Consider the following 25609-nt stretch of genomic DNA (forward strand, 5'->3'; position numbering starts at 1 on the left):
TCTGAGAAGGGCTTTGGATCAAACCACTTTTTCCAGGTTTCAGCTGGCTTGCTGCAATTAGTGACTCCACATCTCTCATCTGCCAGAGTCAATCTCCAGCCTCTGTCAGGAAAGGAGTATCTCCCCTCCATGTAGTAACATTGTGTATCATAGCACTTTCCAGGAAAACTCATAGCATCAGGCAGTTAACGAAGTTCCTGCAAAGGAATTCCTAGACTGTTCCACAGAAGTAGGGTGATTTCCAGAATGAGTAGAAAATCAGCTACATCTAATGAACAAAATAAACTGCTCATGTCACATCTTATACCTGGCTTTCCATACCTCTGTATCTCTAAAACTGCCTGGGTTCAGGCTACACCAAATGTTATCTGAAAAACTCTAGTCATTTCTGCTAAGAGAAAGCAGTTTATTAAAAGCCCAAGAAAACCCATTTCAATACTTGTTTTAGATTCTACCTAGCACATTCAATAAGGTTCCTCAAATAAACCAGGTTGTTGTGAATGGGAAACTGGAAGTGTACAGCAAGATTTAGACTTACCAGTACTCTTGGTAAGTGTCAGATGGCACAGAAAGGGCAGGAATTCTGTGGGAGAGCTCATGAGATGAGATAAGGTCACAAATCCTACCATACCTGTATTCAGAACTATGAAACAGGAGAAGGAGGCAGCTGAGGTCTTTAGGATATTATCACAGCCTGTAGATCCTGGCAGGATTTCACAGGCCTTGAGGAGTGAAAAGGGGGAGAAAACCAGTTAGAACAGACCCACTTTCAGCACAGGCAATGGGAACTGCTAATGAAGGACAAAAGGAACAAAAAGAATGATTGAGAATTCCAGTATTTTATTGGTGAATTTCACACCTGGTTAAACAATACAAACATTCGGAACTGGACATCCAGTAGCTCCCATATACAAACGATCACAATACCTTGGCAAATTTACAAGGCAGAAGGAAAAGCCATTTAAATGATGCAGGCTCCCAGGAGCAGGACAGACAGTAGTAGGTAAGCAGGTTAGCTGGAAGGAATGGGAGGGGAATGAAGGAGAGAGTGGGATATCCAAGCTCTAGGCATCTGTCTTCCCTAGCTCAATTTAACCAGCTCGTTTCCCCAGGTGCTCTCTGTAGAAACAAGCTTTTCCAGATGATAATTCACTGCACGATATTATAGTGCAGCTCTGCACAACTCCCATGAATTTATTCCTTGTTTCCTAGGGAAATACTGCTCTCACCAGCAATTGCAGAGCATGCTCAGGGAGATGTGCTGACTAATTCTGATGCCTAGAGATGTGTGAATCTCCTTTCCCTTTTCCCTCCCTCCCCAGCTACCCATTATGAGTTAGCATGTAAACAAGTGGCATTCACCCCATATTCCCAGATCAGGAGTTTGTAAAAGAACAGGACCTTTCACCGGCTGTCATACCTTGCAGACACACACAGAAGATTCTAGTTCATTCTCATCACAGATGGACGGCTTGTGCTTTGCCAAAAATCCACTTTTCCCCCTCACAGAACATCAGATCTGCCCATGTCATGTCCACCACAGTGGCACAAAAGCCCCTGTGAATGCTCAGTAAGGTATCCATTCAGGTGGACAAGCACAGGATCTGCCTGCACAAATCTGCTGCCAACTCACACGGGTCTCAACCACTGAAGGCAACAGAATTTTCACTGATTTTAACAGACAGATTTAAACAAATGCCACATGCAGAATTCATTCACACATCAAGCTCCAGTCACTGCTAAAATCCGACCGATTTGGGAGAAAATTGTACAGACTTTTCTTTCTTGTTTACAGCAGACTGAATTGTATCCAACTACTGAATGAACATTTACCCAAAGGAAAACTTTTAACTGTCAATATTGATTGGCTGCAATTATGTATACATTCACAACATATAGGCTGCTCCCTCATTAAAAAGTTGCCCAAATGATAAAACAGAACACAAAGAGTTTATTTGGATTTGAAAGAACAATTGCACAGACTGAAGTTTGATTCTATATTAATATAGCACCAACAGATGCTGTAATTAGAAAGTAAAAGGCAACCAGGAATTGTTAATAGCGTTGTGCAGTACTTAGGCTTCTGAAACTAAAATGCTTCTTTAGGGAAGTGATAATATTTTCCATCTGTGATCCTGTGACTACAGTAAAAATCTAAAGACCCATTCTCACAGGTGTCATATGGTATAACCTGGGCTGGTTGTAGCTGGGGTAAAGTTAATTTGATTCAGAGTAGCTAATATGGGGCTTTGTTTTGGATTTTGCTGGGAACAGTGTTGATAACACAGGGATGTTTTAGTTATTGCTAAGCCCTGTTTGCACAGCCTCAAGGCCTTTTCTGCTTCTCACTCCATCCCACCAGCAAGTAGGCTGGGAGTGCACAAGAATTCGGGAGGGGACAGCCAGCACAGCTGACCACAAAGCAATACTCCACACCATATTGCATATAAAGCTGGGGAAGGAGAATGGAGGGGGGGACATTCAGAGTGATGGCGTTTGCTTTCCCAAGCAGCTGTTGTGTGTGATGTAACCCTGATTTCCTGGGAGTGGCTGAACACCTGCCTGCTCATGGGAAGCAGTGAATGAATTCTCTCTTTTGCTTTGCTTACACATGCAGCTTTTGCTTTATCTGTTGAACTGTCATGATCTCAACCCACTTTTTTTCCTTTCAGCATTACCTTTCTGATTCTCTCCCCCATCCCACTGAGGTACAATAAGCAAGCAGCAGTATGGTGCTTAGTTGTCAGCTGGGGTTGAACCACAACATAAGCACAGGGACATATTTCCAAACTGCTCTGTTTTCTACAATATTATTCTAAATTTATCACTACTCCTAATGAATTTCTCTGTTTCCAGGACTGCATTAGTGATTTTCTTTTCTTAAATGCAAGATACTTATTATTTTTTGCTGTGATCCACTCCCATGCTGAATTAGAACACAAATGAAGGAGAATAATATGCTACTTCCATTACAAACCCAGAAATATTTAGGTTCAGTAGAGAGCAGGCAGGCAATGTATTAGTTCAATGCATGTTTCTAATCTCTGCTGGGAAAAGATTTCTATGTTGGCACAGGGCACCAGAGAAACTGAATGAAATCAGTATCTCTTTATCAAGAGACAAGATTCTTCTTCTCTTCTGGTTTTATACCAATATAGATTTAATTTGATGGTAGTTGACCTCCAGCATGAAAACCAGTCACCCCCAAAAAAATGCCCTCTGCCCATACCTAACATGCAAAACTACTAATTAGAGCAAACACACAGAACAATTCAGGGCAATTGGATGAAAAGGTCAGGACTGTGGTAGCACAAGTTCTGTATTTCAAGCAAAGAGTGGAAAATGGAACTGGAACTTCATTCTAGAAAATAGTACAAGAATACTATTGAGACATTCATTTCCAGACATATCTGGAATGGGGGGACAGACCCTGGGAGAGAGAATTATATATAGTATTTACAGTCCTGCAGGATCTATTCTCAGGGATATTCCCAGCTGAATCACAGGAAAGCTTGGTTGTTGCTAGGTTCCTAACTACCTGAAAGGACAGGGATGCATAGAGCAGGGGAATTGCTTTGGTCTGGGGCAAACCAGAAGGCACGGGGTACAGCCCAGACTCTCCCAGAACACCTGGAGAGCCCAGGAATCACAAAGTAGTCAAAAAGAAGGTAATGAAACAGAAATAACAGCTGGCAACAGTGAGTTCTAGCCCTACAGCTTTTCCATCTGCCATGTTCTTCCTTCTGTAAAAGCAGTCTCAGGAATAGATTTTCTCCGGCTCTTCACAGTACTGTTGGATCACCTCGGCAAGGTCAAGACACCGCAAAATTCGCCATTTCTCAGCAGCCAGCTCCTCCTTGGAGACCTGGCCCAGCAGTTTCTTGGCAAAGAGGTTCTGATCCTGCATGAAAAGGCCCACGGAAGACCTTGGGGCCTCAGGGAAGTTTTCCAGGCAACCACTTGTGAAACAGAAGTTGATTTTCTTTTCACGTCTCATCCCTGGTCCCCTTTCTTCAATCCAAGTTAAGGGTCTAGTGTGAAGGAGCAGAGAAAAAGTATTAATGAAGAAGTTGAATCAGCAATTCCAATTTGTTTGGGCTTTTTTCTCAGCATTTGCAGAAAATGCTCTACTAAATGCATTTCTGAGTATCAGTCATTGCATATTTAGGCAATGTGTCCTGACCAACATGCCTTGTGTTTATAGAGCTCAACAGCAGGTAATAGTCTTAACTCTGCCACTGTTTCATGCCATGACTTTCAGCACACCATCTAAACTCTGTCCAGCTTTGTTTTCTCTATGCACAAAGTGAAGCAAGCACCATCAAGTCATTTCAAAGGAAGAAGGAAGTTTGTGGGCTGTTTGTGGACTTGGATGCAAACCGCAGTTAAATGTCCAAAAATGTTGTACATAATTCAGTCACAGCTAAACTCAAAAGGTCCTCAGTGTCTAGTCAGTCTAGTCATTCCTCCAGCAAGAACAGATTTAAGTCACACAGGTACATAATGATGACCCAGCTGCTACTATGTGAGCTGCACCTCACCCATTTGGGATGAGCTGGACAAATTCACTGACCCAGACACAAGTGTTCATACTCTCTAAACTTTTAAAATGTTTCATTCTCATCACTGGGAGCACCATGCTGATCCTAAAAATTATACCTACACAGACTCTCAGGCAGGCCTTTCTTAATCAGAGCAGAGTCCTGTCTTACACCAACACGACAGCACAGTCTCTAAACCAAGATTGGTGGTATTGGCTATTGACTTGCATAGCTCACTTTCCTTCCCAACTTCCCTTCTTGGCTGAGGGGAAAGGAGTCATGGGACATCCTGTGCCACTTCAGGGGTCTTAACAGACTCTCTGACCCAACACTGCGATGCCTTTGAGGAATGGTCCTCAACACCAGCCACAGTCATGATGCTCCCCCTTCCTGCTCTTTTGTCAACTGCCTGAACCATATTGCCTTTCTGCAGTTCATTCATTCATCACACTCACTACTGCCTATGTTTAGAGGATGCACATTATTTTTCTTACTTGGTTATTGATGGCCCCTCCACAGTACTTTATGGCCCACTTTAATCTGCCACTCACAAATTATGAAGGCATCAATAGCCCCGAAGAATAAATTCTGTCTCCAAGTACTGCCCATTAAATCTTCAGTATCATTAGATCTGGAAAGAAAGTCCTTGTCAATCTGCCCTGAACACATTCTGCAGAGCACTCAGCTTAATGTTTCTGCACCTCTCATCTTTTGTGCTCTAGGATTCAGTTTCTATATTTATGTCATCGTAGCAATTATTCTTTGCTCACCTGTACTTCCACATCCCCACCACTCCCCCTACAAACTAAGTACAGACAAATGAACCTGACTGAACAGAATGAAACAACTGGAGGGGGAAAAAATGCCCAAATCAAAGTGTGCAAGCACCAAAAAAAATCTCAGAGCACTAATAAATGCAAAGGCACCATGTGTTTTAGGAAGTCCCGGGGCTACATTTTACTGCAAGCCAAAAGGGTGTTTTGGGGGCCATACTGCTCAGTTCCCATGCTCCTTCCCTGAGGTAAAGCCTGTTGATCAGTGTCAGAGGCAGGCTGCTGAGCAAGCTGGGCTTTGCTCTGACTTGACAGAACCAGTTTTATACTCCTATGATAGTAAACAGTCACTGAGGGCTCAGGGCACTCTTATTCAAAGCTGCTCTATCTCAAGTAGGTAGGAATGAAGAAACCACTGAGCAGGCACAGGCAAAGATCTCCATCATATAATAGCAAGGAGCTCAATATGATCCAAAACAGGCCCTGTTGGTGCAGGATCACCTCCCTGATCACCTGGGGTGATCTAGAGCAGATGCACACCAGTGATCAGGCTCAAGTGTATGCCTTCTGCTCTAGCTTGGGAAGCCACTGAACCAGAAGCACAAGCATGCAGAATTGGCAGAATTTAATCAAAGTGATTAGAATGACCAATTTCGATCAGTGAGCAGGAAAATCCTGGATTTACTAATAGATTTATCTTCTCCTACAATTGGATTTTTAGTAATTTTCCTAAAGAAAGGCTGGTACCACTTGACTGGTAAGCAAAATGTATTCATTTTTAATTAACAATAATGAAATAAGCCTCTTGTTTTGCTATAAAGATAAGTATGTTGTCAGTCCACACATTATTTAACCAATTTTGTAGCTTAAGAAACAGATTCATAGTTTATGTCAGAAAATTGTGAAGGGCTGTAGCTTTTTTCATAGACAATTTGCCCATTTTCATTAAAGATTTGTATCGAAGTATTATCTAGCTACAGAAACATTTAGTTGTTTAGAAGTGTTAATAGAGTTACTTACAAGCAACAAATCCAACATTTTTGATATCTGAATTAAAGTCAGGTCACATATGTTGGGTAGTCAAAGAAAAAGAAAATTTAATCAAGCACTGACAAACCACCTTTATATTGAGTGTTTGCAAAGCAAACAGTCTGTAGCGAAGAAAACATCCTGACTTTCTACGGCCATTATGTCTTTCCAAATTGTAAACTGATAGCATTTTCTCAGCTACATTGAAAAAGCCTGTTTTCTTTTTTTATTTCCTTTTTCCTCAAATAATGAGTGGCCCTTGCTTGACTGCAATAGCTGAACAAACCAATATGAAGCAAACACTCTTTGTACCTCCAAAAGTATTAAGCTGGTTTCATGCTTGAAAGAATTCTGGGTCCACTCAGCTTAAAATTTTATGCAGCAACTTCTGCAGAAAGCATGTATTTCATCATTTCCTATGAATGTTCAATCTGAAGATATTTTATTAGACTCTGTAACCTTAGCTCTCCATAAAACATAGCTTCAAATGTTTCTTGTCAGAATATGTTTAGAAAATGTCTTCAATATATTTTAAACATTTTCCTTTTAACTCTTTAAAAATCCTAGTATTTTTAATTTATCATTAAATCAATGAGAGGCTCCCTTAGCTTGCATGTGAATTAGACAATTGGACCCTATCCCTAGTTAACATCAAAAGAGATGCTGCCCAAATCACTATCTCTCCAGCTTGCACTAAAAATTGATTTCTGACATTTACTGAATCCAAGCTCTGCAATCTCGGGACAGGAACTGCAGTCCCTGTGACGCTGTCAGTAGAGATTTGGCTTTTCCTGGATTGCTCAATGTTGTATCACAGAGAAGCTGTCAGCTCAGCTGTCTTGGACACACAACAGAGGCAGAGGTCATCTCTCAAATAGCTGGGTGCAGCATTAGCACACACCTCTAAAATCCATCCAGAGCCAGACGAGTAGCCAGAGTGGGCTGTGCAGTGGAGACAGACTACACCCTTTGCACAAATCCCTGCTTAACAAGCAGAACACAGGCTCCTGCATTCTGCACCTGCTGTATTTTCCAAGGCAGAAAATAGGATGAATTAACCTGATTTCTCAAGGTTACCATACTCATGTCTTTCAAAAAAGGATGGGATAGCTCTCAGGAAAGGTACAGACCTTTCCCATTCTTCATCAAAATAAAGGTTGGGCAAATTAGATCCGTAACACCACCACCATTACTGCTGGGCCATAACTTCATTTGACAGAGAGAGGGCCAAATTCTCTACTGCAGTAACTCCACTGACGTCAGTGGGGGAAGCAGGAAATAGGGCCCCAGCACCGAACATAATACAGGATTACTATGTAATTTTCCATCCACCCTAAATTGTCCCAGAGGCATAAAACTGACTGTCCCCAAACTTATTAAAACACTTATGGTGAGAAAACACTGATCCATACAAATAGTAGTGGCCAAGAGAAGCAAATATCGGTTAGTGCCGAGGAGCAGGAAAAAAAGCATAATCTAGAGACAGTTCTGTATCCAGCAAATATCATACATAGCAGCTAAGGATACCCAGGAGAGAGGACAGCCAGGGAAATATTTAAACCACCCGCTAGTTCCATCTGCTGGAATTAGTTCAAAATCTCACCCTATATAGATCTTTACAGCTACATACGTTACTAGCAAATTGCTAAGAAGGTAAACAGAGCTCGTATACAGAGTTCTGTCTTCTCACAACTGCATTTCAAAAGGAACTGGAAATGGTGTTTTATTTCAAGAGAGAGGAAGATTGCTAAAACAAGATGATAATCCCATAATAAACTGCAATGGGGTTTGTAGGAGTCACTGATGAAATGCTTAACCAGACCTGTTGTGAAATTAAGAGTTCAAAGGAGCCCTGATTATTCACTCCCCAAATAGCTAGACCTCCAGGTTAGTACCTTAACTAAACACTTATCTAAAATGCTGGGTTAGGTTTGGGCTTTTTAAGAGGTCTGTCAGCATATCTGCAACCAAGAAAAAAAACAGGAACAAGGAGTTCCATAGTTCCAATACCATTGGATGATTTCTCTCTACCTTTTCATGTCAGGTAATTCTCAAATTGTATCTTGTTGTGCTAAACTGACACTGTAAGTAACTTCAGCTTACTTGAAAGGACATAAATGCTGCACAGATGGTCCAGAATGACAAAACCTGAGAGTTTCCACCACTCTCTGGACCAAGCTGAGTAGTCAAGCAAGAATATGAAATACTGGTGACTTACTTCATAGTTACAATATACCACTTTTTAGCAAGGCTATTAAAAATATCCTAGCTGATGGGAAGGATATTGTCATCGCATAATAAAAGAGAAATCAAACTCAATATTACAAAAAGCATCTTTAAAAGACATGTACACTTTCATGCCAGCCTCCACCCATTCTGTTTCCACAAGAGGAGAAGAGGATGCAGAACTCCTGCATATCATGAGGAGCCTGGTTCACATGTTGCCACAGACATTACTCACTTCTTGTTTGCTGTCTGAAAGTGAACAGTCATTCTGGAATAATTCTTATCTTTCTGCTTCTCTCTGGTGGCAGAGGTAACAGTGAGGTCTCCAAAGAGGTCAATCAGCCACGTCAGACGGGCAATTCCACTGAAAGCTGGGAATCCTGATTTGTTTTCATCGAGGACGCTACCTGGTGGAACAGAAACTCCTGAGGAAGTCGAAATAGAATAATGCCTGCTGCATAGGAAAGGATGAAGAAATTGCAGTGTTGCAGACTTAAAGACTGGGGTGTAGAAAGGTCAGTGGATAGACTGAGCACAAAAGTCAAAAAACACATTTAATGTTGAAATGGATCAGTTGATGAGCTATGGCAGAGGGCTGCACAAAGTACATATGCAACAAACCCTTCTGGACATGTTGAGGACAGGATGGTGTATGTGGATTCAACAAGGGAATTATCCAGAACCAGTGCCTGTGTCTCTACTCAGTTTATAGACAGTCTTGTGTGAAAGGACTGAATGAAGCCTGGAAGCACTGGCATCCCTCAGGATCAAATCCAGATGGACTTTGATTTCTTCAGAGCTACTGACCTGTGAAATGCAATGTTCCCTTCACCAGGTCTTTCCCAGCCACCTCTTTTTTCAGCTGCTTGTACTCTTCAGTAAGAAGTTCAATGTGCTCAACATGGAGTACCTTACCTGCCATTAAGAAAACAAAACAAAAGAAAACCACACATACAAAAAAAAAAGGGCAAAAAATCAGGACAGATTAAATAAAAGTTTTCTGTGTGAATCCAAGTCATGCCTAAACAGTAAAGGCTCACACAGAAATATTCTGATGCGTGGCTCACAAAGTGATGTCAGGAAGAAAATCAAACATGGAAATATGGGCCCTGATCTGAAGCATCAATCTGGGTTAAGGATTTTCAGGAGACAACAAATGCAGAGACTACAGGAACAGTAGCCACTATGTTAAACAGAAACTCTGTAATAAAAGTCAGTATCTGGCTAAGGCTGAAACACGAGTCTTCAGAGTAACAGATGGATTAATTCTCAGTCTCTTTCCCCTAACATTTCCTTAATTTCCTTGTTCTGCATTTTTCCTCCCAGGGTAGTTGGAAAGAAAAAAGAACGGGGAAAAATAGCATAATGCTCAGACCCAGATTGGAACAACATGTTAAGGGGTACCTACCTTGGTTGCAATTAATTGGATACTTTGAAATAGACTGAAATATCCAATTTGAATATGTCCCTCATTCAGTATGTTTTTCCAACATTTCCAAGAGAGTCATTGTAGGCTGCTGACACTAACTGCTGCTGCTTCAAGAAAAGAGCCATCAATTCTGCTCAATGGGAAACCATTTGGTGAGCAACAAGACAGTAACTGGTGTTGGTAAAGGGAAACAGCAAAGCAGAAATCCTACACCTCCAGTGTTTCAGGACAAAAGTCACAAAGGAGATCTTTAAGAAGCAGTGGTATAGAAAGTGCAGCTTGTCCAAATGATTTGCACTCTGCTTCTGCCCAGCACTGCTCTTTTCCTTGCAGCCCCATTCATCCCCACTGGCCCCAGCTGAACTGCCAGCTTTTGACCCTTTGCACCACTGGGATGGGACCACACACTTTTGGGAAATAAAGAGATTTTGCTTCGAGACAAGCTGTTTTTCAGACACGGATGCCTTGCTGGCCTACAGTAGCATGAGCAGCTGTGTGCGGCCAGCACATCACAAATGCTAGAAGCTAGGAGAAACTGTCTGCAGTTTCATTTCCAGGGAGAGAGAGGACATAGAATTGCACAAGTCCAATAGCTGCACTCATCAAGTGCTTTACTACCACAGTGACATAAGTTCTCCTCTTTAACTGCATTCTAAGTGTCACAAATAGAGGCTAGAGTTTTTGTGAGGGCAAACATACCTTACTCTTAGCATTGACATTTGTGTGTTTGTTCCCCCATTGGCACAAGTCTTACATCCTAGACCGGTACATCTCTGAGACAGTCATACTCCCTTGCATGTGATGCAAGTAGGCTGGAGATTTGCCTTTGAGTTTGGTGCTTTTGGTGCTACCCAACAGGTAAGACTGCATACACTCTTGAGAACAAATGTGTTACCTTTCTGCTCAGCCATCTCCCAGAGCTCATGGGCTGCCTTAGCAGACAAAGTCATGGGGTACTCAACAAGGACATGTTTTCCAGCTTCTAAGAACATTCTGAAAGGAATAAAAGCCATTAAAAAGAGTATTATCCTAATCCTCTCTCACCACAGTGCAAGCTGCTTCTCATTCCACAGCCAGCTTCACATAGAGAGATGCACAACATGGAGTAACAGAAATAAATGGCAACTCTCCTAGCAAGGATGGTGTGGTGGCTACACCACACATTTAAACAGCAGGGGAACGGGGTTTTAATTCTTGTTTTGCCACAAAATTCCCTCACTCACCTACATCAAGTTGCTAAAATGCTACAGCATTGAGCACTGCAATTTCTGACTTACAGACATGTAAGCAGTTGGGCACTGGACTACCCTTCCACAATATAATCTGTGAGGAAAGGCTTTAAATCCTGTTTTAAGCTGCCTGTCCATCAAACACAGGCCTAGAGGTGTAGAAATGGAATTACTTGGGAAATTAATGCATCTTAAATCCTACTCTCTTCCAGGGCTTACTGGTGCTCTAGCGAACTCACTATCATTCACTTCAAGCCCCTAGTCTGGCAGTCTTTCCTCAGTGTTCATATCTTCTCCTGCAACAGTTTTACACAGCTCCTCAGGGAGAAAAGAGGGGGGGAAACACCCCAAAATACCTGATGGTTTCTTCATGGCTTCTGTTCTCTGTGCTGATGAAGGCTGCATGGATGTCTTTGTTTCTCAGTGCATCTTCCAGGCTAATCTGCTTAGCCTCATTAATATTGCCAAAACTTCTCCTGCATATTTAGCATAAATACAACCAGAGTGTAATTGTCACAGTCCATTCTTCCCAACTACTTATTGTGTAGCAGTACTTAAAAATTGTTCCCATGTCTCACTGAGTTCAACCAGGATATAACAACCAGTTTCCTGCCCAGGAACAGCATGAGCACTTACAGACAAAAGAGAAATGGAGAAGAGAACTGAAAAAAATGGACCAGTGTGTAGGTGGTGTTATCAGTTCAGAAACTGGCCTGCTATTGAACTGTCAAGTCCTTTTTGGTCTTGGTGTTTTGGTTTTTAATAAGCATTATTACCAAAGAGATGTTGTAAAAGAGTGACTTGAAAGAGGACTGTGCTCCTATGGGAGAAGGTCTCCCCACCATCCTGGACAACATGGGCAAAAGCACTCAAGATGGCAGGGACACACATACCTGCAAGTACAGACAAGGAGTAGAGAGACAAAGCAGATGCTTGGCTATGATGGCTCACCTTGCAACACACACAGCATGTCAGTGCTAAGGGGAAAGCTCTCTTGGGCAGCAAGCTGAGCACAGCTCCAGCTGAAAATGAAAACCACACAATCCCTCCAAAAGCCCTTTGCATTACTACTGACTGCAGCAGGCACCTTGACAGTATTAGGAGAGGAGACAGAGGGTAGGAAGGCAGGCCACAAGCAGGACTTGAAAGCAAAGATGGGTGATGTTTGTGTGTGATGGGGATCCAAGGAAGACTACTGTGAATCATGCACTTCAACAGCATTGTTTCTCAAAAAATCAGTGGTGGAAATCCTATCCACAGGGCTCTACCTGTAGCACTGGCAGAGGCATCAGAGAACCAAAAGTGTACTTGGCAGGAAGATAAAGTAGGTGACCTAATCAGTCTTTTCCATCTCAAACAGCCCTGCATGATTTAAATATAGCTGGAAAAATATATTCACAATCTGAGATCCATAAAGGTACTGCCTAACTATTTCAAACTTTTACACCCCACTGTAATTGGTCAGACAGTCCAGCAGGAATGCTCAGAGGAAGGTACACACTGAATTTCCACAATTCCAAACTAGTGAGAAAAACCTTTGTTCTCTAAGAAGTGTGAGAAGGATAAGAAGCAACCTTATTGCCTGTAGCAAATCATGGGATATTCTTTAGAAATCTACAGATTCAATACCTGGTTTTAAAAACCTAGAATTTGATTATGAAGTTGGAGTATTGGGGGCATTAAAATTGTTTTTGCAAATTTAGAAGTCTGTAAAACTTATTTTTAAACATTTCTAGAAGTGTCATGCAGACACCAGATCATTAGAGTACTTATTGTCTGCACTACCTTAAATCTACAGGAAATTCCAGTCAGACAACTTCTTTTTATCCCACAGATTCTACAGCAAGAACATCTCTCAGTTTTTATTTTAGTAATTTCTGAAAGATCTCACTAAGGTAACTGATTTGTTCCCTCTTGCAAAGTTTTCTGTGCTCACTTCTGAGCTGCCACTCAGAATTACAGGCATATTTGCACGAACTTTCCCCTTTTGGCTTGAAAATGAAGAAAAAAAACCCAAAACCACTGCAATATATATATTAGACATGCTAAGATGAAATTTCTAACCTGGAGACAAATCCAAAGAGTTTCAGGTGCTCAGAAGGGCTGGAAGGCATAGGATTCATCAAGTCTCGGATTCGTGCTAAGCCAGCAATTCCAACTCCAACTACCACCGTCCCAAACATTTTGCTAATCTGTCAAAAAAAAAAAAAAAAAAAGCAAAAAAGACAACATTTTTTTTTCTTGTAACAGGGACAAGCGCAACTGGGAGGGAAGGTGGGAGAATGGATAGTCTTGAACCCTACTTTCATAGCACCAAACCTTATTCAAGTGTCAGCAACCAGCTATCAGAGATGTGATGCTATAGGCTACTGAGCTCACTAATATCCCATTGAAATGGGATCAAGCAGTTCATCCTGTCATAGGACTGGTCTTGAGTTTTGTATTTAAAAGCTATTAAATCACAGCTCCAGCAAAGTTCTTCCTTTCTGTGAATAGAAAGCAGACTTCAAAAGTGAGACATTATTCTATTTATATTGCTACTTCCAAGCTGGAAAGGAGCCAAAAGGTTCTGCAAACCGAGCAGAGCTTTATATAAACCCTGCTGACTTCCTGAGCATCTGCAGCACGGTGCCACACAGACAGTCCCAGTGCTCAGCAGCATAGCTGGAATACCTTGGAACAGGAAGCAAAAAGCATCTTTTCATTCCCAATGTAACCACCAGCACATCCTACAATGTCAGGCTGTAACCAACCATCTAATTTGATCAAGACACTTGCTTAACATTTTCATGCACAAAGAACGTTCTGGCATCTCTTTAATGACAAGCAGGCATGTCTAAGGTTTACATCTCCCAAATGCAGTTGTTGACACAACAGTGAGACAGGTATTGATTGCACTCACTGGCTGGGCTGCTGGGCCTCTGGCAATAAATTCTTCTGTTGGTTCTATGATTTGCTGCTGATCTGCAGAAGCACTTGGCAACTGATTAAACCTTTCAAACCTGCACTGTTCACCCTGAGGACTACCAACGCTTTCTAAATTAATTGAAGATTTACAGGAAAGTGGCCTAAAATGAGTCAGGTCAGGTCAGATCAGACCCTCTTCATTTTTTGTTCCTACCATCTCATGAAAGTATCCCTTCAATCTCTATTTCTTCTGCTTCAGTCTTCTTCCTGCCACTGCCAATCCCTTCACTTGAGTGAACTCTTTAGATTGTTTACACTACTTGGCTGCAGCCCTTCACATCTTTCTGAGATTGAGATGGGTAAATGGACAACCCCACTTAACTCCACCTTGTGCCTCTTGTCTGACAGGATCACAGTGCAGCAGCAAAGACATAAGTGACTGTTCTGGCAGTGCAAGAGGTTGACAGCTGCTGGCACAAAGGAAAAAAAAAAATCCCTTCTCCAGTCACATGCCATGTCTGTATTTTGTTTTCCTTTAAGCTCCTGCTTACGGCACTGAATGCCACTCACTTTATATATGCCAAAAAGATACAAAGGTAAAACACAGAGCAGCATGGTTAGTATAAGAAAATAAATTAGTGACATATCAAAGAGTTCTCTAGGGGAATTACAGTGACATCACCAAGTATTTGAGGTATGGCATGATGACACTATTCACCAGGGAAGTGTGTAGGGCTAAGAGAGGAGGGAGAAAAAGGAGGAAAACACAACCACAAAACTAATTTTCAGTACCACCCATAGGCAGAGTCCTGGTCTGAGCTCTGCATCACATTTGCTTTTCTCTATGGCCAAAGAGAAAAAGAGACAGACTTGCAGAATGACCTCAGCTGGAAGGAGCCCCAGAAGGTCACCCCATCCAAAATCCACTCAGCTGCACCAGGGTCATCCTGAGTTCTGACTGCCCCCATGGCTGGCAATCCTTCAGCGTCCCATGCCCCTGCCACAGCGTTTGACCACTGTCACAGCAAGAATGTTTTTAGTATTGTAAGACTCCAAACAACCTTGATCAACGAGACTTTTAAAAGGGCTTACAGTTGTTCATGTACTCTGAGTTAGATGCACAGAAGTACTGAGAGGTATTCTCAAGAGGTCAAAACAACAAAAAAGATTTTACTGGTAACTTTAGAAAATCAGAGAAATCTGGCAAGTTTAGTGCAACATTCAATCAACAGAAAACACTTTTCAAAGCATTAACTCATTCAATTTTGCAAACTCTTAAGTTCAATTTTAAGTTACTCAAAAATCCAAGAAGAGGGAATTAGAAGAAGAGAGAGCAAAAAGAAAGAAAAAGAGAAAATATATAGAAAAAAACAAATATAGGTATCAGCTCCTTGGTTCCAGCAGTGTACAAACAGATCTTCCAAGAGGAGGTAGAGCCAAGACATCCGACTTGTGTTCAGCCTTAAATACCTCGTGGCCTTCCTGGGCCATTCCCCCAAGTGGGACTTCTGGTCATGTGGCCACTCAGGAGCTGGGTTAGGGGCTCCAGAGGCAGGCATGGAGCAGGGATTGGCAGCCCCTGCCAGGCAGGGATACAGGCTCTGGGGTGGGGGTGTACAGGGCAGGGCACTGTTTTGCCAGAGCAAGGCTCCACCTGCCCCTTCCTCCACACACAGGCAGCCCACAGTATCTCAAGACATCAATCTTTCTAGTCTCTCACAAGTCCAGCTTGAAAAGAGCTGATCATGAGCTTATTTCAAGTTCAGAATTTTTCAAGTTTAGTGGAGTCTTAAGCTGTTAATATTTTCCCAATGCCTTCAGCCAGATTGGGAGTTGGAGTCATACAGCAAACAAATTCCCCATAACCTCCTACAGTCATGTTATTTCCAATAATTTTTTTTTTTTTTTTTTTGCTGGTGAGCTGCTCACCTCTGCTTCAACAAAGTGGAGAAACTGAGGCAGCTGACTAATTCTTTGGGGAACAAAGAGTATCTCTGCAGATGCTCAGGTAGCTGAACATCAATATTTTTGCCTCTCCTTTGAAAAATGAATTTCCTAGTTTCTTCTGATCTCAAAACTGACATTTAAGAGAAGCAAGATGATTTTCACCTAAGAACAAAATGTGCAACTTGTTGCCATAGCAACCAGCCATTTGGTCCAGGTCAAGGGCTTGGTGGCTAATACACCAAAGGAGACAGCTACTAAATGTATGTTCCACCACCTTTGCTTACGCACATAGCTAAGAGAAAAATTGCTGTGTTTGCATCCCTGCTGTGGCTTTTTATTACCCTTATTTTGCTCACACACCAAAATCTGCAGCTGCTCAGGCAGAAAAGTAAATTAGGTGTTTTTCAGAATGGTTACAAACCAGGTAAGAGCAGAACAGACAATTCTCATCTGAGAGTCCAGATGAATATATACAAATTTACTTCTTTCAAACCTTTACAACAGGATAACAACTACAAAAATCTTTCAAGTACAAAAATGATGAAGAAGGAAACCCAAATCACAAACTGCTCTGCCTGCTTTTCACACCTCTCTCTTAAAATCAGTAATCTCTGTTAAAGCTTTATCAAAAAGGATTTCAGAGGTATTTTCAAGGCTGCTGAATTTCGGTTCCCGTCATACTGAAAAAAAGTCATACTACAAGTGATACAAAAATATATTGGCCAGTGTCCAAAAGCATTTTCTCCACCCTTTCCTAACTGCCTGCATGAAAGCAAAGAGAGCTGATGAGAAGAATAGGAGAAGTCTTTCATGCTCTCGTGCTGTGACTAAGGAATGCCTCCCACATCCCAGCAGCACCCACCCTGCCCGGGTTGCAGGCAGCCCTGCCAGGATCACCACACGTCCCCTCTGACCTGGGACAAGAGGGATGGTGGCTGCCACCGAATGCAGTGGGAGCTTTTCCTCACTGACAGCCAGCACAAGTGGCTCCTCTTAACAAGGGAGATGAGCCCTGAATGACACAGAAAAAGAGCTGAGAAAGGCAAATAGCTGAAGAGGATAATTTATTCTACACCAATATATCATAGAACCATGACTCCTCTGCTCTTGAGCTTTCTATGGTTCTGCTGTGTATTTCCTCCATTAAATCTAGGGTACTCTGTAGCAATTAACACAAAAAAAAAAAAAACCAAACGTGGTCTATACCAAAATATTCTTGCAAAATTCAGCAGCAAAGCAGGAATATTTAGCAGCAAAACAAACAATGGAGTAAGTCCAAAGGAATCTGTCACCCAGCAACAGGGTTCCTCCCCAGTGCAATCTCAAGTGTGACCCAACATCTCAAAACTGCTAACACTCACTGAAATAAGGCTGAGGGAAGCAAGGCTTACCTGTTTTGTGCAACATCACTAAGGCCATGCAAAGTAGTGCAGAAGCAAGCTAAAAGGCAGAACTTAGGAATTATCTCCCCTTCAAGAAAATTTCTCATGGCATGTCTAGACATTACAGAATGAGTACAAGAACCTTCTCCCGTGATAGATAAAGAATTTCAGTAAGCCTCCTGCATTTTCCCTGAAGTTTTCAAACTCTTGTTCCCACAAATATGAGTGACTCACAACAGAAATCAAAATATTTTGTAGTTAATGTCACAGGTAATAGCATAACACTGATGTAGGAGACTTTCTTGAAGCAATCTCATCCTGGTGTTTTAAAGTGTGCTGCCTAAAGTGCCACATGTATCTTAAGAGTAGCAGAAACCTCACTGGTAAGTATTTGATCTGAAAATACTGTTGTCAAGGTTAGCTCACTTTTGCATACTCAGCAGTTGAACCAGGAGTGTCTGAGCCTGGCTGCTGGAGGGATTCTCCTTGTACACATGAACAAACACACACACCCTCACTGGCAGACCTTCATCCTGCTCAGTCCAGAGAGGCGAGCACGAGGAGAACTGCTGGTGCTCCCTGTGTTCCTGGGAGTGTTCTGTCTGTGATCTCTACATCTGGACACATGCATATGCATGTACATATACATGGTGTGTATGTGTGCCCTGCATGCATGTGCTGGGAACACATTTTCAGCCTGAATATGGATCGGGACTATGGAAATCTTGCCTCTTTCAGGCTACTGGATTCAGCCTGGTCTTTTCCCCTAACAAAAAACCTGGCTGGATTTGTTGCCAGAGGAAAAATTGTCTGCACCTGGTCAGTTAACACAATGTTTATTCTTCAAAAATCACTGGCCTATGGAACTGCATACCCATTCTGTAAGAAGAACTAGAAAGCAACCAGCCCAGTTGTGACAAATTTTAGCAGTTTACTAGGCAGTCAGGTACGACTTTGGGGTCACCAACCACCAGGGACCACCAAAGAGACCCCAGGACAAAAGAATGTATATGTAAAGGGGAGGAAAAATATGTTAACAATTTCTGGGAAAATATTTCTGTATTCAGCGTGCATGAATTTTGAAGGAGATATCCCCTTGTGCATCTGGCCAAATAAAGAATGCTGGCTTCTTAATGCTACACTGGCATTAAGGAGCTTTTATTTTTACTGATATTTGGTAACACTGAGGAAGTTTTCCAGAGCTCCCTTCAAATGGATTTATTGTTTAGATATATACAAAATATTTTCTCTCTTACTGCAGCAGAGCACTGAGATGAGGGTTGCAGAATCTTCCTCAACAAAAGTTCACTGGGAAATAGCAGCCACTGAAAAACCATCAAGTTGAAAATTGGAGGCTTCTCTCAGCCCTAACTTTCTGATTTCAAATACCCAGAGACCTGGCGGATGCTGTACTCAGGGTGTTGGTACATGCTACAACCTGTGCCACCACATCTCGCTCTCACTGTCTCCCTTAGCATGAGACATCTGCCCAGAGCATGGAGAGCAGAAACTGAAGAGTGGATTCTGTTAGGGTCATTACTTAAAAAGGAAAAACCCATAAATACTCCAATTTAGCAGCCTATTCAAAGGCATAAATACCTGTTTTTCTACAGGAAACCAGTTTGCTGAAGTACGTCCTGGAAGGAAGCCCTGCACAGGTTCCCAATTGAAGCTCTTAAAAAAAAGGCAAAAAAATATTGTTTGAATTCAGTTAGCATGATGGATTATTTTTGCTGTGCTTTTACTGCAATCTAGAGAGAAAACTAAAGTCTTCTGCAAGAAAAAGACAGTCAGAAAGGTAAGCTCCAACACTCTTTGTCACTTCTCTTCAAAACATTAATTGAACATAAAATGAGAATCAGAAATTTTCTCAAAGACTTGCCAAGACCACTTACAGTCTCCACATTTCAGAGGAAAAGAGCAGCACATAGAAGTAATAGAGCAACTTGCAAATGCACGTTTTCCTTGAGAGCTGTTTGTTATGGACTTAAATATCTACCCTGACCAGCACCTCTTCATCTCTCCCACCCACCTCTGGTTATCACAACCCAGGCCACAGCCTTCTGACAGGCACACGGCTCTGCTGAGCGAGTTATAACTTTAAGGCACCAACTCTCACAAAGGTTTGCCAGCAGAAAACAATCTCTCATCCTGACTGGCACCACTGTACTTTGGAAACAGCCAGAGGGGACTTTTGTTCCTGGCTTTTAAATGTCACTTGGAACAATACGCCTGCATTGTTTTACATTTATTTGCACGTTCACCAATTAAATTATGGTTTTCCAGCTGACTGCCAAAGCTGAAGTTGATATAGTTACATTGATATATGGACAGATGCTGTGTTAAGCTGCCAAACAAGCACCTTTACTCTAACCAGCAGATGGCTGATAATAAAGAATTGCAGTTGTAACAGATATGCTGTCTCCAGTATCAATACCTGAGCACTAAACACTGTTCTGCTAACCCCGGAGTCTGCAGTGGTCCTGACACCCATCACATGGCTGCTTTCCAGAGCCTGCTACTACATACTTGAAGCAAAATCATCTCACAAAAGTAATATAAAACCATGAGAAGTACTGAAAAACCTGAAGATCTGGTTTTAATATGTGACATATTCCACACTATGGAGGATTGAAACAGAAGTTCTGTGATGTACATGCATGGCTAAGAATGACCATTCTGTCCTGCTCTCTTGCCTGTAGTTGCCCTTTGTGATTTGGTTGCTAGTCTGAAGAGGAAAAACACTTTTAAAATACCTTCTCTACATATCTCTGGGACCTACCTTCAGTCAGACTCATTTTGTTTGAAACTCAAATTACATTTCAATATACCTACACTGCTAAGTTTGAAACTACCCAAGAAAGTAGTGAGCCTGCTTAGGGGCACCTGAAAAATTAATTAGAGATAGACATGAAGGACTCCAGTTTTTATTTTATAAAAATATCTCCTTTAAAAAAAAAACAAAACCCTTACTTATAATAAGTTTCCAGAAACTGCTCTGCACTGAACTACAGAATGTCTTGTGAAACTTCTGGTGGGTAAACAAACAATTGCATATAACTGCAGCCTCCTCACTGCTACTATTTCAAGCAAAAGGCTGCTTCTATGCGGCTAATTAGCATAGGCCTAAAGCAAAGAGAGCCACAAAATGTCTCCAAAATTTCTTTCAGGCTTTAATGTTCTATAACAGTTTTTGAAAGTGACTTTGACACAGTGATAGGAGGAGAGGAGAGGAGAGGAGAGGAGAGGAGAGGAGAGGAGAGGAGAGGAGAGGAGAGGAGAGGAGAGGAGAGGAGAGGAGAGGAGAGGAGAGGAGAGGAGAGGAGAGGAGAGGAGAGGAGAGGAGAGGAGAGGAGAGGAGAGGAGAGAGAGGAGAGGAGAGGAGAGGAGAGGAGAGGAGAGGAGAGGAGAGGAGAGGAGAGGAGAGGAGAGGAGAGGAGAGGAGAGGAGAGGAGAGGAGAGGAGAGGAGAGGAGAGGAGAGGAGAGGAGAGGAGAGAGAGAAGAGAAGAGAAGAGAAGAGAAGAGAAGAGAAGAGAAGAGAAGAGAAGAGAAGAGAAGAGAAGAGAAGAGAAGAGAAGAGAAGAGAAGAGAAGAGAAGAGAAGAGAAAGAGAAGAGAAGAGAAGAGAAGAGAAGAGAAGAGAAGAGAAGGAAGAGAAGAGAAGAGAAGAGAAGAGAAGAGAAGAGAAGAGAAGAGAAGAGAAGAGAAGAGAAGAGAAGAGAAGAGAAGAGAAGAGAAGAGTTTTAACAAGCAACAAGCCAATCACTTTGGAGTAAAGTCCATTCGGGAGAACAAGCTGGTTTGGAGATGTCAGTGATTCACAGACCCTAATTTTCCAGGTGACCAAACAACAGTATTGCTACACTACTGATCTGTGCCTGAGAAAATAACCCCAAACAAAGCTAAAAATGGTACTAACTCAAAAAAGGAAAAAAAACCCCATGAAACATCCTCCACCACGTTTTTTACTTAACATCAGCATAAACACTAAAGCTATCATGAAGCTGAACTCTGTCAGGTGCCTGGGGACCATGAACCATGTCCCCTAGCTTCCCTGCAGAGCAGTAAAGCCCCCACAGTAAAGCCCCTGTGCAGCTAAGTGTCTGAACGCTAATTACTGAGACTCTGCTTAAACACCTATTTCATACAAAAGAATTGCTGTTTCATGCTGACTTTTACACTGCTTAAAACTGACTGCTTTTCATGTCAGAAAAAAAAATGGAGAACTACTTATCTATACCTTCATTTCTGGGAAAACTGCTCAGAGCTAATCACAAGAGGTATAGATGTGAGCACAGCACATGAGACATGCCCAAGAATCTCAGCCCATTCCCCTCCCTTGTTTATGCTGGTCATTTTGTTTTTGCTGTCACCTACTGAGAGAAGAGGCTTCTCCACCTCACTTGATAGACTGACAAGTGCTTTGCAGATAAACTCTAATGCCAGAAGAGGTTACTAACCTTTTGCTATAACATGACTGAAAGTGATGATGAACAATTACAGAAAAATGTTCTGACATATTTTCTCAATTACTACATCTGCCAATTTTCCTGCCAATTACTGCAGTCCTTTCTACATGCTCTTTCTTCTTCAAAGGGCCTAAAGAATGCAGAGCTGGGCTGGGCAGAAGCAGGAAAGCTGTATTTCCACAGGCTGCATTCTTACTTTCTCACAGAAGTTCACTGGTTGACCCAAGGCAAGCAAATCACACCCCTTTTTCCTATCACTCCCAGTTCCAGAACAGTGAGAACCTCTCCCTTCCATAAAACACTCTCAGACCTACTGAGAAGTGCAATGTAAGAAGCAGGCATTGTTACAACCTCTCTTCTTCACAACAGAAAATCCCACACAGATCAGACATCTAGAAAATGCTACTATAACTGAAGTTTGCACTGAAATATCTATACAAAACAATGCCCAACGATAAACAACAAAACAATAGGTTTCTTCTTTTCCTTCTCTTGTTGCTAAATTAATCTGAAACTAAAATCTTAAAAGGAATTAGATGTTTGCCTAGCTTTAATCACAAGTAATCCCACTGATCTCAATGAGAATACTCATACAAGCCCATTAAGAAGAGTTCCTGCTGTTGACTGTAATATTAGTAAGCACAAGAACAAAACACATATCCAGCTACAAGTATGTTCTTTTAATATCCTTATGGACTCAACCCAACAGGTGATACCTATCTTCCGGTCCACTAAAGGTCACTGCATCCCAGATCTCTAACAGGCTGACCTATTTTGAGAATTCCCCAAATGAAAAAAGCACTCCTACTACACACTGCAGTCACTATAAAGATACTGCTTACCATGGCTGATGAAATCCTCTGCCTGCATTGCTAGCATGACAGCGAGTCATAACACTGAATGTCTGCTTCATACTCTCTTCAAAGAAAACAATACACACACAGAATTTAGCTAGTCAGACAAGTGTTCTTTTTTTAGAAACAAATAGACGGTGATATAAAATTGTTTTTTCATTAATAACTAGATGGAGGTAACTTAGGAAATAGATAAAATTTCTCATAATGTTGTAATCTTAAAAATTATACCCTATCACCTCTGTCATTTTATCAGTCTACCACTCAGTAGGGCCTGAAAAATGCAAAGGTTGCTATCCATTCTCATTATCTTTTGGAAATCTATCAATGTCATAAACTGCTTGTGAGCAGGGAAAACCAGAAGGTTTAGAAAGAAGAGTAATGATATCAGTTACTCCCTCCTAACTTTAGAGCTCAGTATTTTTCATCTTAATGGGCAACACAACACTCAAGAATCACAGAGGCCAGCCTCTCTCTCATGAAGAGCTAGTCTGCAATTCAATGTGCTTTAGGAGTCAAGTAGTTGTGAAGTGTTACTCAACTGTTAATATTGCCCTAAGAAAGCAAACACCTTTTCCGAGGTATCAGCCACTAGAGGGGTTATTTGGTATCTTACCTAAAATCTGATAAAAAAGTACAAAAAAATTTAAGAAAGTTACAGAAAATCTCTAAAAGCATATTTCCCACAGTATTGCAGCTGCACATTAGGTTCCACACAAAGTGTTTTAGGAAGAACAATGTTTTATTTGTGCATAACTGAATACAATAAAAAAGCAAACCCCAATCCTAGGTCTCCCAATTCCTAGGTCTACTCACATCAAACCCTGCAATTCCTGCACGAAGAGATGTAGCTTTATACGCCAAGAAGATGGCTGAGATAGCACTAATTTTGATTTGACAGTACAGTCAGTCAGATCTGAGCATGACAAAACCTGAACCTCCAAGCATGCCAAGGCAGGACCATACTCAGGCTCACACTCAGGGTTAATAAACAAGCGAAAGAATGACCCACAAATTGGTTCTTATTTACAATTGTCTGCCTCTTTAGAGGTTCAACATCACCAGATTATTATCACATAGTTTCCAAAAGGACACCAAAAAACTGTCATCAAATTGGTTCCACTTCAAGCAAAGTAGAAGATTCTACTTGGCTAAAGCCATTCCAAAGCTACCTATATTTAAAACATGTCTAAAGAAAGATGAACATATATTTCAGCTCCTAAACATGAATGTGCAATGAATTCAAAACTCATAAAAAATTATAAACCGACTTGATGATGGAGTTCACACAGTGCCACTAGCTGCAGAGGGTACAGGATGGATTGTGCCAGATATTAAGGGCATCATAGCTTCTACATACTTTGTTAAATCTCATCCATTTGGGACCAGTGAAGCTGCTGGCAACTTCAAAGATCCTCTCCAAAAATCTATGTAAAAATAACTATAACTGGGTAATAGACTTAAACACCACCCCTGCCTTCTTTATTTCCTTACAGTTTGCCTTCAAAGATGCAGGCTAGGAGATTTTAGTAAAGTTGACTGCCAGTTCAGAGGAGTATTTTAAATGCACAGCTTACTCAGAACAAGCATGGCCATGTAACTGGGATAAGAGAACCCAGTATCACCCTTCTGTCCTCTGCCAAATCAGAGTGAAACATTACTTTATAACAACTGTGGCCGAACAAATGGATAATATTCTATCACAGGCAGGATCTGTGCAAGCACCTGATTTTGAAATAACTAAAACAGCTATTGCAAAGATTCAGGAGCAGACAATACTCTGGGCACTGGAAGGGGGAAATATACCTTTTAAAAGAGGCAGGAAAAATAACTGGACCATGGAAGTAGATTTCCAGGAATCAATGTTTCCATTTGAAACATAATGCAAACATTTCTCTCTTTTCCCCTGATTTTACTAAATTGTACCCACCTCGTTTTTTTCTCCGATATTTTGGTGAAATTACTTAACAGCTACACTTTTAAGAGAAAAGCTTTGTCCCCACCTCAAGTTCATGTCCTTAACTGCACCACTCCTTTAAACGGCCAAAGAGGCCACAGAGTTCTGAAAAGAAGAGAGTGGCTTTACTGAACTACCACCATCCTGTGCCACCAACAGTAATATAAATACAATTCTAAAATGTCACAGTAACTCTGTTCATTACTTTTTTCGGCCTTGCTGCTTTTTAAAATGTCTGTCTAAATACCTTCTTCTCTCCTTACCTTCTTTCTGCTAACTAAACTCAAGAAAGCATTTTGAGGTTCTGGGAAAGAAGACTCTAAGATTAATATTTATTATTTAAGCCATCCATATCTCAGGCAAGACTGTGACCCCTCCACAAAACCAGTTTCAAACGCAAAATTTCTTTATTTATTACTAGAAATGGAAAACAAAAGGCACCTTACATTAATATGATAAACACAAACAGTACAGGTGGGCATCTGTAAGTTGCCACTGTTTTATAGATGCCCATCTGAGACATTAGATACTAAATCTCTGTTCTTCCCTCCTATGGTCAGACTTGAGTGCATAAAGGCAGAAGCGGAACCTCAGCAGCTCAGAAAATGTGAATGACAACTGTCTGCAATACTCTGTTCTCACATCCACTGAGAACGTTTTGTTTAGGATCGAACTGAGTTGGACAAAGAATGTAAAAGTGTGGCCAAATCACAGCTTGAGTCAAAATTAGAGATGACAAGCCATTTGACTACACTTGCTATAAGGCTAGATGGCTTTTCCTCCTGATGGATTTGTTCTGCAGTCTGGAATAGAAAAATCTATTCCAGATAGGCATATAAGCAAAAATAAGATTATGCGGGAGCTGG

At 41.5% G+C, this 25609-nt stretch overlaps 1 protein-coding gene across 4 annotated transcripts in view; it reads right to left on the reverse strand.

Annotated features, from left to right (window-relative positions):
* Positions 1-820: 820 nt before the first annotated feature.
* BLVRA (biliverdin reductase A) overlaps positions 821-25609 on the reverse strand; it is a 30172-nt gene continuing 5383 nt past the window's right edge. The window contains exons 1-8 of one of the 4 annotated variants that reach the window (XM_088167496.1): positions 20437-20666; positions 19063-19137; positions 13292-13419; positions 11584-11703; positions 10894-10991; positions 9377-9484; positions 8805-8976; positions 821-4031 (exon numbers count right to left, since the gene is read on the reverse strand). In XM_088167496.1, the coding sequence (XP_088023622.1) occupies positions 3758-4031; positions 8805-8976; positions 9377-9484; positions 10894-10991; positions 11584-11703; positions 13292-13410 (891 nt within the window). In that variant the 5' untranslated portion in view covers positions 13411-13419; positions 19063-19137; positions 20437-20666 and the 3' untranslated portion in view covers positions 821-3757. Of the gene's footprint in view, positions 4032-8804; positions 8977-9376; positions 9485-10893; positions 10992-11583; positions 11704-13291; positions 13420-19062; positions 19138-19358; positions 19486-20436; positions 20667-25609 lie in introns of those variants that run through there. The other 3 variants (XM_088167487.1, XM_014883488.2, XM_088167501.1) reach the window with 3 other exon arrangements.

The sequence above is a fragment of the Sturnus vulgaris genome, chromosome 1 (genome assembly GCF_052056855.1).
Source record: "Sturnus vulgaris isolate bStuVul1 chromosome 1, bStuVul1.hap1, whole genome shotgun sequence".
Taxonomy (NCBI): domain Eukaryota; kingdom Metazoa; phylum Chordata; class Aves; order Passeriformes; family Sturnidae; genus Sturnus; species Sturnus vulgaris.